The sequence below is a fragment of the Myxine glutinosa genome, chromosome 5 (genome assembly GCF_964187855.1).
Source record: "Myxine glutinosa chromosome 5, kmMyxGlut1.1, whole genome shotgun sequence".
In the NCBI taxonomy this organism is placed as follows: Eukaryota; Metazoa; Chordata; class Myxini; order Myxiniformes; family Myxinidae; genus Myxine; species Myxine glutinosa.
In genome coordinates this window covers 110394638-110412635 of record NC_136265.1, presented here as the reverse complement: position 1 = coordinate 110412635, position 17998 = coordinate 110394638, and the positions used below count along the sequence as shown (strand labels likewise).

General features: G+C 47.5%; 1 protein-coding gene across 6 annotated transcripts in view; it reads left to right on the top strand.

Annotated features, from left to right (window-relative positions):
* LOC137414072 (uncharacterized) overlaps window positions 1-17998 on the top strand; it is a 165402-nt gene that overhangs the window by 33055 nt on the left and 114349 nt on the right. For 5 of the 6 annotated variants that reach the window (XM_068099542.2, XM_078778525.1, XM_078778523.1 and 2 more), the window contains 4 exons: window positions 5685-5828; window positions 11190-11346; window positions 12399-12426; window positions 15416-15515. In XM_068099542.2, the coding sequence (XP_067955643.2) occupies window positions 5685-5828; window positions 11190-11346; window positions 12399-12426; window positions 15416-15515 (429 nt within the window). Of the gene's footprint in view, window positions 1-5684; window positions 5829-10016; window positions 10023-11189; window positions 11347-12398; window positions 12427-15415; window positions 15516-17998 lie in introns of those variants that run through there. The other variant, XM_068099545.2, reaches the window with a different exon arrangement.

Below are 17998 nucleotides of genomic sequence, written 5' to 3'. Positions count from 1 at the left end.
AATTAAAAACTCCTTATCATCAAGTAATTAAAAACACCTCAACACCACATAATTCAAAATACCCCACCACCACAAAATTAAAAACACCTCACTACCACGTAATTCAAAACACCTCACCACCACAAAATTAAAAACACCTCACCACACGAAATGCAAAACACCTCACCACCACAAAAATATAAACACCTCACCACCACAAAATTTAAAAAAACTTCACCACCACGTAATTAAAAACGCCTCACCACCACGAAATTCAAAACACCTCACCACCACGTATTTCAAAACATCTCCCAACCACGTTATTAAAAACATTTCACAACCACGGAAACAAAAGTTTGAGGGAGTAGTTCAGTGATGACAGATGCCCAGATGCCCAGATGTATATATAGATAAACACACATGGTGAGGACAAGTGTCGTTTGACTCCGACTCACCCCCAAACTGTATCAATCCTCACCCCTATCCTCACCCTGTATCAATCCTCACCACTATCCTCACCCTGTATCAATCCTCATCCCCTATCATCAACCTGTATCAATCCTCACCCTGTATCAATCCTCACCACTATCCTCACCCTGTATCAATCCTCACCCCAATCTTCACCCTGCATCAATCCTCACCCCCAATCTTAATAATAATAATAATAATGCATTTATTTTATATAGCGCTTTTCAGGAAGCCCAAAGACGCTTTGACAGAGTGCAAAACATAATGCATAGCAAAACATAAAAACAATTGCAAAAAAAGAAGAATCAATAGGGAAATATTCAAAGCACAAAGGAGGGAGAAGGAGAGGAGATAGTCAGGGGTTAGATGCTGTGGGTTAAATGTTGAATGCAGTGTTGAACAGGTGGGTCTTGAGTGATGTTTTGAATGTGGTGAGTGAGGAGGAGTTTCTGATGGTGTGAGGTAGCGAGTTCCAGAGGGTGGGAGCAGCGATGGAGAAGGCCCTGTCCCCCCAGGATCTAAATTTGGTCCGGATGGGGGGGGGGGGGTCAGGAGGTTGGTACCAGCAGAGCGGAGGTTGCGGGTGGGAGTGTGTCTGGAGAGGAGGTCACCCAGGTAGGATGGGGCCAGGTTATGGAGGGCTTTGTAGGTCAAGAGGAGGATTTTGTACTGGATTCTCTGGGAGATGGGGAGCCAGTGAAGCTTGTAAAGGACGGGGGTGATGTGGTCACGGGTCCGGGAATGGGTGAGTAGACGGGCAGCGGAGTTCTGAATGTATTGGAGTTTATTGGTGATTGTTGAGGGTGAACCATAAAGGAGGCTATTGCAGTAGTCCAGACGGGAAGTGATGAAGGCGTGGATGAGGGTTTCTGCAGCCACGGAGGAGAGAGATGGACGGAGACGGGCAATGTTTTTCAGGTGAAAGAAGGCTGTCTTTGTGATCTGTTTAGTGTATTTGTCGAAGGAGAGGGTTTGGTCAAAGATGATGCCAAGATTCCGGATGTGAGGGGAGGTGGATACTGGGAAACCGTCGATGTTGAGGGCAAAGTTATGGGTGGACTTGGTGAGCGTTTTTGGGCCAATGATGATTATTTCAGATTTATCACAGTTAAGTTTGAGGAAGTTGATTTGAAGCCAGGATTTTATGTCAGTGATGCAGTTTGTCAGGATAGAGTGGGTGGCGGTGGAGATGGACTTGGTGGAGATGAAAAGCTGGACGTCATCGGCGAAGCAGTGGAATTGGAGACCATGACGGCGGATTAAGTGACCGAGGGGGGACAGGTAAAGGATGAAGAGGAGGGGGCCAAGAACTGAACCTTGGGGGACACCTTGGGGGAGGGGAGCAGTGGGGGATTTGCAGTTATTGATGGAGATGAACTGGCGTCTGTCAGAGAGGTATGATTTAATCCAAGAGAGGGCAGTGCCGGTAATGTTAAAGGTGGTTTCAAGTTGGGTGAGGAGGATGGTGTGATCGATGGTGTCAAAGGCGGCGCTGAGGTCGAGGAGGATGAGAATGTTGAGGTTGCCAGCGTCAGAGGAGAGGAGAAGGTCGTTGGTGATTTTGAGGAGAGCAGTTTCAGTACTGTGGTTGGAGCGGAATCCGGATTGGAATGTTTCATACAGGTTATTGGCAGAGAGGTGATGTTTGAGTTGAGTGGCTACAGCGCGTTCCAAAACTTTTGACAGAAAGGGTAGGTTGGAGATGGGTCTGAAGTTATTTAGGGTGTCAGGGTTTAGTCCAGGTTTTTTCAGAATGGGGGTAACAGCAGCAATTTTGAGGGATGGTGGGACGATGCGTGTAGACAGGGAGGAGTTTATTGTTGCAATGATAAGTGGAGAGAGAGCAGGAAGGGAGGCCTTGACAAAGCTGGAGGGGATGGGGTCAAGAGTGCAGGTGGCAGTTTTCATTCCGATGAGGAGTTCAGAGAGGTCAGTAGGGGAGACTGGGGAGAATTGAGACAGGGGATGGCAGGATAAGGGGGGGCAGGTGGTTTGAGGGGGAGCGGGTGCGGCGGTGGTTAAGCTGTTGTAGATGTTTTCAATTTTGCGTTGGAAGAATGAAAGGAAGGAGATGCAGTTGTCTATTGTGAATGACTGGGTGGTGGTGTTCAGGGGGCTGAGGAGTTTGTTTATTGTAGAGAAGAGTGCTTTTGGGTTTCCGGAGCCAGAGTGGATAATTTGAGAGTAGTAGGCGGAGCGGGCGCGGGAGAGGGCATCTTTATAGTGTTGTAGGTGGTCCTTGTAGGCTCGGGAGTGAACTGTGAGACCTGTTTTATTGCGGAGTCTTTCAAGTTGGCGAGCACGAGTTTTCATCAGGCGGAGGTCAGGGGTAAACCAGGGAGCAGAATGGGTGAAAGAAACTGTTTTGGTTTTTATAGGCACAAGTTGGTCAAGGCAGGAGGAGAGAGTGTGGTTGTAGTAGTCAGTGAGGTCAGAAGGGGTGTGGAGGTCAACGAAGGGAGAAGTGGACATTTTTTCAGAGAGGGTCGATGAGAATGAGGTAGGTGAAAGAGCGTTTAGCTTACGGAAGTTGATAGTGCGATAATGCCTTGGTGCTGGGGTGGGGATGTTGATGGTCAGAGTGATGGCTAGGTGGTCAGAGAGAGTGAGGTCAGAGCCAGAGAGATGGCGCAAAATTAGTCCAGTAGAGCAGACAAGGTCCAAAATGTGACCACGGTCAATAAGGGTGAGGATTGATACAGGGGGGGATTAGGAGTAAGGATTGATACAGGGGGGGAATAGGAGTAAGGATTGATACAGGGGGGGAATAAGGGTGAGGATTGATACAGGGGGGGAATAGGAGTAAGGATTGATACAGGGGGGGAATAGGAGTAAGGATTGATACAGGGGGGGAGTACACTGTACTCCTATTACGATGGGAGTACAGTGTACTCCCCCCCTGTATTCCCCCCCTATTCCCCCCCTGTATCAATCCTTATCCTTATTCCCCCCCTGTATCAATCCTTACTCCTATTTCCCCCCTGTATCAATCCTTACTCCTATTCCCCCCCTGTATCAATCCTTACTCCTATTCCCCCCCTGTATCAATCCTCACCCTTATTCCCCCCCTGTATCAATCCTCACTCCTATTCCCCCCCTGTATCAATCCTTACTCCTATTCCCCCCCCCCCCCCCCCTGTATCAATCCTTACTCCTATTCCCACCCTGTAGCAATCCTTACTCCTATTCCCACCCTGTATCAATCCTTACTCCTATTCCCACCCTGTATCAATCCTTACTCCTATTCCCACCCTGTATCAATCCTCACTCCTATTCCCACCCTGTATCAATCCTTACTCCTATTCCCACCCTGTATCAATCCTTACTCCTATTCCCACCCTGTATCAATCCTTACTCCTATTCCCACCCTGTATCAATCCTTACTCCTATTCCCACCCTGTATCAATCCTTACTCCTATTCCCACCCTGTATCAATCCTTACTCCTATTCCCACCCTGTATCAATCCTCACCCTTATTCCCACCCTGTATCAATCCTTACTCCTATTCCCACCCTGTATCAATCCTTACTCCTATTCCCACCCTGTATCAATCCTCACCCTTATTCCCACCCTGTATCAATCCTTACCTTTATTCCCACCCTGTATCAATCCTTACTCCTATTCCCACCCTGTATCAATCCTTACTCCTATTCCCCCCCTGTATCAATCCTTACTCCTATTCCCCCCCTGTATCAATCCTTACTCATATTCCCACCCTGTATCAATCCTTACTCCTATTCCCACCCTGTATCAATCCTTACCCTTATTCCCACCCTGTATCAATCCTTACTCCTATTCCCACCCTGTATCAATCCTTACTCCTATTCCCCCCCTGTATCAATCCTTACTCCTATTCCCCCCCCTGTATCAATCCTTACTCCTATTCCCACCCTGTATCAATCCTCACCCTTATTCCCACCCTGTATCAATCCTTACCCTTATTCCCACCCTGTATCAATCCTTACTCCTATTCCCACCCTGTATCAATCCTTACTCCTATTCCCCCCCCTGTATCAATCCTTACTCCTATTCCCCCCCTGTATCAATCCTTACTCCTATTCCCCCCCTGTATCAATCCTTACTCCTATTCCCACCCTGTATCAATCCTTACTCCGATTCCCACCCTGTATCAATCCTTACTCCTATTCCCCCCCTGTATCAATCCTTACTCCTATTCCCACCCTGTATCAATCCTTACTCCTATTCCCCCCCTGTATCAATCCTCACCCTTATTCCCACCCTGTAACAATCCTTACTCCTATTCCCCCCCTGTATCAATCCTCACCCTTAATCCCACCCTGTATCAATCCTCACCCCTGTATCAAACCTTACTCCTATTCCCACCCTGTATAAATTCTCACCTCTATTCCCACCCTGTAACAATCCTTACTCGTATTCCCCCCCTGTATCAATCCTCACCCTTAATCCCACCCTGTATCAATCCTCACCCCTGTATCAATCCTCACCCTTAATCCCACCCTGTATCAATCCTCACCCTTATATCAAACCTCACTCCTATTCCCACCCTGTATCAATCCTTACTCCTATTCCCCCCCTGTATCAATCCTCACCCTTAATCCCACCCTGTATCAATCCTCACCCTTGTATAAAACCTCACTCCTATCCCCCCCTGTAACAACCCTTACTCCTATTCCCCCCCCCCCCCCTGTATCAATCCTCACCCTTAATCCCACCCTGTATCAATCCTCACCCTTGTATCAAACCTCACTCCTATTCCCACCCTGTATAAATTCTCACCCCTATTCCCACCCTGTAACAATCCTCACCCCGATTTCCCCTCTGTATCAAGCCTCACCCTTCCTGTTTCTCTCTTTTCCTAAAATCAAGGGCCACTGCCCGAAATGTCACCTTATTCTTCTTTCCACAGTGGTTACCATAATTTGATCAACATTTTATTAATTCCTTCAAATAAAAACAAATGGCTTATCCTAGTAGCGTTTTCATGTGAACCACTGACTCGTGCTGCGGGGAACCCCTGGTCAAATCCCATACACCATATATGTGTTGGTCCATGGTCTACTCATGTTTTTGTTATTCATTTGTTATTCATATGCACAAACGCCCATGTACACCAGGGTATTTGTCCTGAATTTGTGATGTGTACAAGTTATTCCATGAGCCTTGTATCATTCTGGCTCAGGGATCCTTTAAAAGTTATCATGCCGGAATCATTTATATCTCTCATCAAACTCCTCTTTTTCTCAATTTGTCCACAGACTGTGACGGTGAAGCGAGCTGAAGCTTTCGAGATGAACCCGCCAAAGTTTGAGCAAGCAGATGACATGGCTAATCTCACTTTCCTCAACGAAGCAGCTGTCTTACACAACTTGCGCCAGCGCTATGTCAAAATGCGCATTTACGTGAGTTTACGCTATGTGAATATGCACATTTACATGAGTTTAAGCTATGTCAATATGCGCATTGACATGAGTTTACGCTTCGTCAATATGCACATTTACATGAGTTTACGCCATGTCAATATACACATATACGTGAGTTTATGCTACGTCAATATGCGCATTGACATGAGTTTATGCCATGTCAATATGCGCATTTACGTGAGTTTACACCATGTCAATATACACATTTACGTGAGTTTACGCCATGTCAATATACACATATACGTGAGTTTATGCTACGTCAATATGCGCATTGACATGAGTTTACGCTTCGTCAATATACACATTTACATGAGTTTACGCCATGTCAATATACACATATACGTGAGTTTATGCTACGTAAATATGCGCATTGACATGAGTTTATGCCATGTCAATATGCGCATTTACGTGAGTTTACACCATGTCAATATACACATTTACATGAGTTTACACTTCTTCAATATGCACATTTACATGAGTTTATGCTATGTCAATATGCGCATTTACGTGAGTTTACGCTTTGTCAATATGCACATTTCCATGAGTTTACGTCATGTCAATATACACATTTACGTGAGTTTACACTTCGTCAATATGCACATTTACATGAGTTTATGCTTTGTCAATATGCGCATTTATGTGAGTTTACACTACGTCAATATGCGCATTGACATGAGTTTATGCTATGTTAATATGCACATTTACGTGAGTTTATGCCACGTCAATATGCACATTTACATGAGTTTAAGCTATGTCAATATGCGCATTGACATGAGTTTACGCTACGTCAATATGCACATTTACATGAGTTTACGCCATGTCAATATACACATTTACGTGAGTTTACGCTACGTCAATATGCGCATTGACATGAGTTTACACCATGTCAATATGCACATTAACATGAGTTTACACTTCGTCAACATGCACATTTACATGAGTTTAAGCTATGTCAATATGCGCATTGACATGAGTTTACGCGACGTCAATGTGCACATTTACATGAGTTTACGCCATGTCAATATACACATTTATGTGAGTTTACTCTATGTCAATCTGCGCATTTACGTGAGTTTACACTATGTCAATATACACATTTACGTGAGTTTACACTTCGTCAACATGCACATTTACATGAGTTTATGCTATGTCAATATGCGCATTTACGTGAGTTTACGCTACGTGAATATGTGCATTGACCTGAGTTTATGCTATGTCAACATGCACATTTACATGAGTTTACACTATGTCAATATGCACATTTACATGACTTTAAGCTATGTCAATATGCGCATTGACATGAGTTTACGCTACGCCAATATGCACATTTACATGAGTTTATGCCATGTCAATATACACATTTACGTGAGTTTACGCTACATCAATATGCGCATTTACGTGAGTTTACGCCACATCAATATGCGCATTGACATGAATTTATTCTATGTCAATATGGGCATTTACATGAGTTTACGCTATGTCAATATGCGCATTGACATGAGTTTACGCTGCATCAATATGTGCATTTACGTGACTTTACGCTATGTCAATATGCGCATTGACATGAGTTTACGCTACATCAATATGCGCATTTACATGTGTTTATGCGATGTCAATATGCGCATTGACATGAGTTTACGTTTTGTCAATATGCGCATTGACATGAGTTTACGCGATGTCAATATGCACATTTATGCGAGTTTATTCTATGTCAATCTGTGCATTTACGTGAGTTTACGCTATGTCAATATGCGCATTGACATGAGTTTATGCTACATCAATATGTGCATTTACCTGACTTTACGCTATGTCAATATGCGCATTGACATGAGCTTACGCTATGTCCATATGCGCATTTACGTGAGTTTATGCTATGTCAATATGCACATTGACATGAGTTTACGGTACATCAATATGTGCATTTACGTAAGTTTATGCTACGTCAATAAGCGCATTGACATGATTTTATGCTTTGTCAAAATGCACATTTACGTGAGTTTACGCTACGACAATATGCTCATTTACATGAGTTTACACTTTGTCAATGTGCACATTTACATGAGTTGATCCTATGTCAATATGCACATTTACATGAGTTTATTCTATGTCAATATGTGCATTTATGTGAGTTTACACTCTGTCAATATGTGCATTGACATGAGTTTATGCTATGTCAATATGCGCATTTACATGAGTTTACGTGATGTCAATATGCGCATTTACATGAGTTTACGTGATGTCAATACGGGCATTTACATGAGTTTACGTGATGTCAATATGCGCATTTACATGAGTTTACGCGATGTCAATATGCGTATTTACATTATTTTACGTGATGTCAATATGTGCATTTACATGAGCTTACGTGATGTCAATTGGCGCATTTGCATGAGTTTACATTATGTAAATATGTGCATTTACTTGAGTTTAAGCTATGTCAATATGCACATTTACGTGAGTTTATGCTATTTCACTATGCCCATTGACATGAGTTTACGTGATGTCAATATGTATATTTACGTGCGTTTACGCTATGTCTATATGCGCATTTACGTGAGTTTACGCGATGTCACAATGCGCATTGACATGAGTTTACGCTCTGTCAATATGCCAATTGACATGAGTTTACACTATGTCAATATGCGCATATACATGAGTTTGCGCTATGTCAATATGTGCATTGACATGAGTTTACGCTATGTGAATATGTGCATTGACATGAGTTTACGCTGTCAATATGCGCATTGACTTCAGTTTACGCTATGTCAATATGCACATTGACATGAGTTTACGCTACATCAATATGCGCATTTATATGAGTTGACGCAATGTCAATATGCGCATTTCCCACGAGTTTACGCCATGTCAGTATACGCCTTTACGTGAGTTTACGCTATGTCAATATGCGCAATGACATGAGTTTACGCTACATCAATATGCACATTGACATGAGTTTACGCTATGTCAATATGTGCATTGACATGAGTTTACGCTTTGTCAATAAGCGCATTGTCATGAGTTTACGCGATGTCAATATGCGTATTGACATGAGTTTACGCTAAATCAATATGCACATTTTGCATGAGTTTACGCGATGTCAATATGTGCATTGACATGAGTTTATGCTATGTCAATATGCGCATTTACGTGAGTTTACGCTATGTCAATATGCGCATTGACATCAGTTTATGTTACATCAATATGCGCATTGACATGAGTTACGCTATGTCAATATGCGCATTTACGTGAGTTTATGCTATGTCAATATGCGCATTGACATGAGTTTACACTATGTCAATATGCGCATTGACGTGAGTTTACATGTCAATATGTGCATTTACGTGAGTTTACGCTATGTCAATATGTGCATTGACATGAGTTTATGCTATGTCAATATGTGCATTGACATGAGTTTACGCTATGTCAATATGCGCATTGCCCTGAGTTTACGCTGCAACAATATGTGCATTTATGTGAGTTTACGCTATGTGAATATGCACATAGACCTGAGTTTACACTACATCAATATGCGCATTGACATGAGTTTACGCCATGTCAATATGCGCATTTATGTGAGTTTACGCTCCAACAATATGCGCATTTACGTGAGTTTATGCTATGTCAATATGCGCCTTTATGTGAGTTTATGCTATGGCAATATGCGCATAGACATGAGTTTACGCTACGTCAATATGCGCATTGACATGAGTTTACGCCATGTCAATATGCACATTTATGTGAGTTTACGCCATGTGAATATGTGCATTGACATGAGTTTATGCTATGGCAATATGCGCATTGACATGAGTTTGCACTACATCAACATGCGCATTTACGTTTGTTTACTCTCTGTCAATATGCGCATTGACATGAGTTTACGCCATGTCCATATGCACATTTACATGAGTTTATGCTATGTCAACATGCACATTTATCTTAATTTCTTTCCACGTCAATATTTGCATTTACGTGAGGTTATGGCACGTCAAGATGCGCATTTATATGAGTTTTTTGTTACGTCAATATGCGCATTTACGTGAGTTTACGCTATTTCAATATGCGCATTTACGTGAGTTTACGCTACGTCAATATGCACATTTATGTGAATTTCTTTCTACGTCAATATTTGCATTTACGTGAGGTTATGCTATGTCAACAAACATGCGCATTTACGTGTTTACATTACGTCAATATGTGCATTTACGTGAGTTTATTTCCACATCAATATGCACGTTCACATGAGTTTACGCTACGTCAATATGCGCATTTACATGAGTTACATGAGTTTGATTTACCACCGGCAAGTACACGTGTAATAGCTCGTGTATATTGTACTAAGTGGAAGTTAAACTGGGAAAATCTGACCCAGGAAAGGCAATTTTCTATACATGGTCTTGGGTCTTGGAAGAGCAAGAACACAGAACAGACCAGGACACAACAAAGCAAAGGGAAAAGCAGGAGAAAGAGGAATTGGCAACAACAGGGCGGAGGTAGAAGGTAGATGGAGGTAGACAACCAAGGGATGCAGGTAATGGTAAGGGGTAGGGAAGATTGCAAGGTGGTGGACAAAATGGATACATCTGGCTTGAACATCTGGAGGGAAGAATGAGATTAAAGAGTGTGGAAGGTGGTTCTACAGATGGGGAAAAAGAGGAAGAAAGAGAGTAGCTACGTCAATATGCAGGTGATTCTGGATTTAGGTAGTTTCACTCGGAGGAGGTTGCAGGTGGATCGCGACAGAGCACGGAGAGGGTAGAGGGTGCAACACCAGAAATGAGGTGGAGAGAGAGAGAGAGAGAGAGAGAGAGAGAGAGAGAGAGAGAGAGAGAGAGAGAGAGAGAAAGAGAAAGAGAAAGAGAAAGAGAAAGAGAAAGAGAAAAAAAAAGAGAAAAAAAAGAGAAAAAAAAGACAGACAGACAGACAGACAGAGACAGACAGACACCTGTGTCGATGGTGAAACGATCGGCCCATAGACTCACCTTCATCGTGAGAGATTCCAATGATCTTGAAGGCCTTGGTTTCCATGGCATCAAGGTGAGTGAGGCCTGAAACAGGAGAGAGCCATCCCAGAGGGGAGAGCAGTACTCCATCAAGGTGATTAAGGTGTGAGACAGGAGAGAGCCAGCCCAGAAGGGTGAGCAAGGCCTGAGACAGGAGAGAGCCAGCCCAGAGGGGAGAGCAGTGTTCCATCAAGGTGCAGATGAAGGACTTGTAGGTGAATAGTAGCTCAGGTGTGCCAAAGAATGTCTTTGCACGATGGAGATTGCCCAGTCAGAGTCTGTCTTTGGACGCCATCTTTGAAATGTTGTTTGTGAAAGCGAAAACTGATTTGTTTTGCAGACTTACTCGGGCCTGTTCTGTGTCACCATCAACCCTTACAAGTGGTTGCCCATTTATGGCGCCAAGGTGGCGGTCATGTATCGTGGCAAGAAACGCAATGAGTTGCCACCACATCTCTTCTCGGTCTCAGACAACGCGTACAACGAAATGTTGATAAGTAAGGAATGTGGTGGAGCATTACATGTGCTTTTCCTTCTCCAACATGTTTTCGTGTGTCATGTAGGGTGTTTGGGATCACTTATAGGGTGTTATGGATCATTTATAGGGTGTTTGGGATCACTTGTAGGGTGTTTGGGAACACTTTTAGGGTGTTTTGGATCACTTGTAGGGTGTTTGGGATCACTTGTATGGTGTTTGGGATAATTTATAGGGTGTTTGGGATCACTTGTAGGGTGTTTTGGATCACTTTTAGGGTGTTTGGGATCACTTGTATGGTGTTAAGATCATTTATAGGGTGTTTTGGATCACTTGCAGGGTGTTTGGGAACACTTATAGGGTGTTTTTGGATCACTTGTAGGGTGTTTGGGATCACTTGTATGGTGTTTGGGAACACTTTTAGGGTGTTTTAGATCACTTGTAGGGTGTTTGGGATCACTTGTATGGTGTTTAGGAACACTTATAGGGTGTTTTGGATAACTTGTAGGGTGCTTGGGAACACTTATAGGGTGTTTTGGATCATTTATAGGGTGTTTTGGATCACTTGTAGGGTGTTTGGGAACACTTATAGGGTGTTTTGGATCACTTGTATGGTGTTTGGGATCACTTGTATGGTGTTTAGGATCATTTATAGGGTGTTTGGGATCACATGTAGGGTGTTTGGGAACACTTATAGGGTGTTTTGGATCACTTGTGTGGTGTTTAGGATCACTTATAGGGTGTTTGGGATCACTTGTAGGGTGTTTGGGATCACTTATAGGGTGTTTGGGATCACTTGTATGGTGTTTGGGATCACTTATAGGGTGTTTGGGACGACTTGTAGGGTGTTTGGGATCACTTGTAGGGTGTTTGGGATCGCTTATAGGGTGTTTGGGATCACTTGTATGGTGTTTGGGATTATTTTTATGTTTTTTGTATACAGAATCGAGGCTCGTGTAAGAGCTTATGGTTTCCTTGACCAATGTCACACTCGATATTGTTGACGTAATGAAATAGCATTCAGTTTTGCCTTTTACCTTCTAAAGGTTTAAATTTCTACTTTTTCTTTTTCAGATCGTGTGAACCAATCGATGCTTATCACGTATGTACACGTGGTACACGCTGAGTAAAAACATTATTTTTTGTTATAACCATTTTATCTGCTGTGAACCAAGCTACCCAGGGTGTGTTGTTACCAAGCAGCCAGCTAACGCTTACCAAGCCACCCAGGGTGTGCTCAGTTACCAAGCAGCTAGCTAACGTTTGTCAAGCCATCCGGGGTGTGTTCATTTTCCACGCAGCTAGCTAACGCTTGCCAAGCCACCCGGGGAGTGCTCAGTTACCAAGCAGCTAGCTAACGTTTGCCAAGCCAACGGGGTGTGTTCAGTTTCCACGCAGCGAGCTAATGCTTGCTAAATCACCCGGGGTGTGTTCAGTTACCAAGCAGCTAGCTAATGCTTGCTAAATCACCCGGGGTGTGCCCAGTTACCAAGCAGCTAGCTAACACTTGCCAAGCCATCCGGGGTGTGCCCAGTTACCAAGCAGCTAGCTAACGATTGCCAAGCCACCCGGGGGGTGTTCAGTTACCAAGCAGCTAGCTAATGCTTACCAACCCACCCGGGGGGTGTTTAGTTACCAAGCACCAAGCTAACGCTTGCTAAGTCAGCCGTGGTGTGCTCAGTTACCAAGCAGCTAGCTAACACTTGCTAAGTCACCCGGGGGTTGTTCAGTTACCAAGCAGCTAGCTAACGATTGCCAAGCCACCCGGGGGGTGTTCAGTTACCAAGCAGCTAGCTAACGCTTGCCAAGCCACCCGGGGTGTTTAGTTACCAAGCAGCAAACTAACGCTTGCTAAGTCACCCGGGGTGTGCTCAGTTACCAAGCAGCTAGCTAACGCTTGCTAAGTCACCCGGGGTGTGCTCAGTTAGCAAGCAGCTAGCTAATGCTTGCTAAGTCAACCGGGGTGTGCTCAGTTACCAAGCAGCTAGCTACCGCTTGCCAAGCCACCCGGGGGGTGCTCAGTTACCAAGCAGCTAGCTAACGCTTGCCAAGCCACCAGTGGTGTGTTCAGTTACCAAGCAGCTAGCTAGCCCTTGCCAAGCCACCAGGGTGTGTTCAGTTACCAAGCAGCCAGCTAACGCTTACCAAGCCACCCGGGGTGTGCTCAGTTACCAAGCAGCTAGCTAACGCTTGCCAAGCCACCAGGGGTGTGTTCAGTTACCAAGCAGCTAGCTAGCACTTGCCAAGCCACCAGGGGTGTGTTCAGTTACCAAGCAGCCAGCTAACGCTTACCAAGCCACCCGGGGGTGTTCAGTTACCAAGCAGCTAGCTAACGCTTGTCAAGCCACCAGGGGTGTGTTCAGTTACCAAGCAGCCAGCTAACGCTTGCCAAGCCACCCAGGGTGTGCTCAGTTACCAAGCAGCTAGCTAACGTTTGCCAAGCCATCCGGGGTGTGTTCAGTTTCCACGCAGCTAGCTAACGCTTGCCAAGCCACCCGGGGTGTGCTCAGTTACCAAGCAGCTGGCTAACACTTGCCAAGCCAACGGGGTGTGTTCAGTTACCAAGCAGCTAGCTAACGCTTGCTAAGTCACCCGGGGTGTGCTCAGTTACCAAGCAGCTAGCTAATGCTTGCCAAGTCACCCGGGGTGTGCTCAGTTACCAAGCAGCTAGCTAATGCTTGCCAAGCCACCCGGGGGGTGTTCAGTTACCAAGCAGCTAGCCAACGCTTGCCAAGCCACCCAGGGGGTGTTCAGTTACCAAGCAGCTAGCTAACGCTTGCTAAGTCACCCGGGGTGTGCTCAGTTACCAAGCAGCTAGCTAATGCTTGCTAAGTCACCCGGGGTGTGCTCAGTTACCAAGCAGCTAGCTAACGCTTGCTAAGTCACCCGGGGTGTGCTCAGCTACCAAGCAGCTAGCTAATGCTTGCTAAGTCACCCGTGGTGTGCTCAGTTACCAAGCAGCTAGCTAATGCTTGCCAAGCCACCCGGGGGGTGTTCAGTTACCAAGCACCTAGCTAACACGTGCCAAGCCACAAGGGGTGTGTTCAGTTACCAAGCAGCTAGCTAAGGCTTGCCGAGCTACCTGGGGTGTGTTCAGTTACCAAGCAGCTAGCTAACACTTGCCAAGCCAACCGGGGTGTGTTCCGTTACCAAGCAGCTAGTTCATGCTTGCTAAGTCACCCGGGGTGTGCTCAGTTACCAAGCAGCTAGCTAAGGCTTGCCGAGATACCTGGGGTGTGTTCAGTTATCAAGCAGCTAGCTAACACTTGCCAGGCCAACCGGGGTGTGTTCAGTTACCAAGCAGCTAGCTAATGCTTGCCAAGCCACCCGGGGTGTGCTCAGTTACCAAGCAGCTAGCTAATGCTTGCCAAGCGAACCATTCCTTATCAACGGTTTTGAATGGAGTGCTCACTTCAGTGCCTGAGCCATTTTGAGAGCTCTTCAAGAAACTTGGTAACTGAACACACCCCTGACATCACGTCTATGAAGTGACGTCACAGCTACACAAAGCATTCTTCACAAGATGAAAATATGCAATGTGGCAAAAATGATATATTTATAGAAGTTGATGTGAATCGGTGCGGGTTAACCATGATGTGGGTTAACCATGATGTGGGTTAACCATGATGTGGGTTAACCATGATGTGGGGTAACCATGATGCGGGTTAACCATGATGCGGGTAACCATGATGTGGGTTAACCATGATGTGGGTTAACCATGATGTGGGTTAACCATGATGCGGGATAACCATGATGTGGGTTAACCATGATGTGGGTTAACCATGATGCGGGTTAACCATGATGCGGGTTAACCATGATGCGGGTTAACCATGATGCGGGTTAACCATGACGTGGGTTAACCATGATGCGTGTTAATCATGATGTGGGTTAACCATGATGCGGGTTAACCATGATGCGGGTTAACCATTATGCGGGTTAACCATGATGTGGGTTAACCATGATGTGGGTTAACCATGATTGCCCCTCATTTATAAGATTACACAATAATGTAAAACGATCCGAATGAACGGGATTATTAAGGAACTTTTCACAGAGGAAGAGTGGATCAAAATGTCGTGTCCCCACCACAGCGGAGAATCTGGAGCGGGCAAGACAGAAAACACCAAGAAGGTCATTCAGTATTTTGCAAACATCGGGGGAGGCTCCAAGCAAGTTGTGGATGAGAGCAAGGTGTGGCGTCAACCCTCCAAATGTAGTTTTATTAATTGATAAAGTGGACATTTATATATATCACTGAAGCGTGGTGCTACGCACGCAACGTGTTTGCCAGAGAAGGTAAGCCACAACGCGTAGGATCAAAAGAGTCTTTATTGTAAAGCTCAAACTGTAGCACTGACCTGCTCGGGGTTGCGAGCCCCGTGTATATCCCGAGGCCACGCCTACCCCTCGGGCGTGGCCGACACCCTCTTGGTGCGCGGAATGATGTCACCGCGCCAGCGAGCCATCGTGTCCGCCACACGCGCCCCCTCCCCCCCCCCCCCCAGAATTCCCGCGCACCTGAAGGGTCAGTTTGCGGGGCAAACGGATGACCCGGCCGAAGCGCCCTCTGGCGGCTGGCGGCGTCTGGGATGCCGGGATGCTGTCTGGGATGCCGCTGGCGGCATCTGGGATGGGTGCAGGACAGGGTGGTGGCGTGCCGGCGGGGCTGGGTGGTGCCGGGGGTCCGCCCGCCGGGGGGCGGCCCCGACGCGGGGGCCGAGCCACTGGCGGGGGGTGGTCCACGTCGAGGTGGGCCGGCTTGAGGCGGTCCACGGAAACGCGTTCAGGAGTACCGCCGATGTCCAGGGTGAAGTGTTTCGCCCCGGTCTCCAGCACGCAGAAGGGCCCGTCGTACGAGGGCCGCAGCGGTGTCCGGTGGGCGTCGTGGCGGACGAACACGTACTCCGCCGTGCGAAGCTCCAGGGCGACGTGCGTTAGCGGGCACCCGTGGTGCGAATGCCGCGTCCATCAGCTCGGTCCAAGCAACGTCACCTTTGCCCGGCTTCCCCCGGAGGGCCTCGTGCAGGGGGCGCAGGAGCTGGGCGATGCGGGGCAGGAACCGGTGATAAAAGTTCACCATGTCCAGGAACTCCTGGAGCCCCTTGATCGTGCGGGGGCGCGGAAACCCCCTGACCGCCTCCACCTTGGCCAGTAAGGGGATGGCCCCTTGCCTGGTGACGCGGTGCCCCAAAAAGTCGATTTCACCAATGCCGAACCGGCACTTGGCGGGGTTGATGATCAGGCCATGCTGGCCCAGGCATTCGAAGAGCGTGCGGAGATGGCGGGGGTGCTCCTCAAGGGACGCGCTTGCGACGAGGATGTCATCCAGGTAGACGTAAACGAAATCCAAGTTGCGCAAGACGCTGTCCATCAGCCGCTGGAACGCCTGAGCCGCATTCTTCAACCCGAAGGGCATCCGCAGAAACTCGAAGAGGCCGAATGGTGTAATGACAGCCGTCTTCGGTATGGCCTCCGGCCTGACGGGGACCCGGTGGTAGCCGCGGATGAGGTCCACCTTCAAAAAGAGGGACATTTTCGCCAACCGGTCGGAAAAGTCCTGGATGTGAGGGACCAGGTAGCGGTCGGGGGTGCTAGCATCGTTGAGGCGGCGGTAGTCCCCGCACGTCCGCCATCCCCCGCCGGGCTTCGGCACGATGTGCAGCGGCGATGCCCAAGTGCTCTTGGAGCGCCGCACGATGCCCAGCCGCTCCAGCGTAGCGAACTCCGCTTTCGCCACCACGAGCTTCGTCGGCTCGAGGCGGCGTGCCCAGGCATAGACCGGTGGCCCGACGGTGGGGATGTGATGCTCCACCCCGTGCTTGACGGCCACCGCCGAGAAGGTGGGCCGGGAAACTGGCGAGGAGGTGGGTAAAGTCATTCGCTGCCGGAAGCGTACAAACCAAACTCGCCGGGACGGAACCGTTTAGCAAGCCGCTTGTTGAGCCACTCGGTGAGCCGCTCAGTGAGCCGCTCAACGAGCTGCTCAGCGAATAAGCGAGCGAGCTAAAGATTTCGGCCTGGACGAGCCGTCTGTGCTTTACGTCGACCAGCAATCCATTTGCACATAGGAAGTCCGCACCGAGCAATGCCATGGGCACGCTGGCGGTTACGAACGTCCATTGAAAGCGCTGCCCCCCAAACCGCAGGGAGAGGCAGCGCTTCCCGAATGTGCGTAAGGGTGTACCGTTGGCTGCAAGCAACGCGGGGCCCCGGCCCGCGGTTCGCTTGTCGGACGTGTGGGCTGGGATGACGCTTACCTGCGCTCCTGTATCGCAGAGGAAACGGCGCCCGGACAAGGTGTCTGTGATAAATAGGAGGCTGCCGGAATTGCCGACGCTCAGTGCCGCTACCGAGCGCCGGCTCGGTCGTTTCCCGACTTGCCAAACGAGCAAGGCGGGCAACACCTCTTAGCCTTGTGGCCGAACCTGGCGTGGAAACGGCACCAGGCTTGCGGCGGGAGCGGCGGAGGCCACGGCTTTCGCCGCTGCAGTGGTGGTGGGCGGGGCGTGGCGGCGGCCACGAGGTGTGCATCAGCCTCGGGATCCATGAGGTGTGCAGCCGCATCAGCCTCGGGATCCACGACGGCCGCACCGAAGCTCGCCCGCATGTCACAAGCCGCGAAAAACTTGTCGGCCTCGACGGCCAGAGCGTGGGGTTCCCATATTTTGGAACCG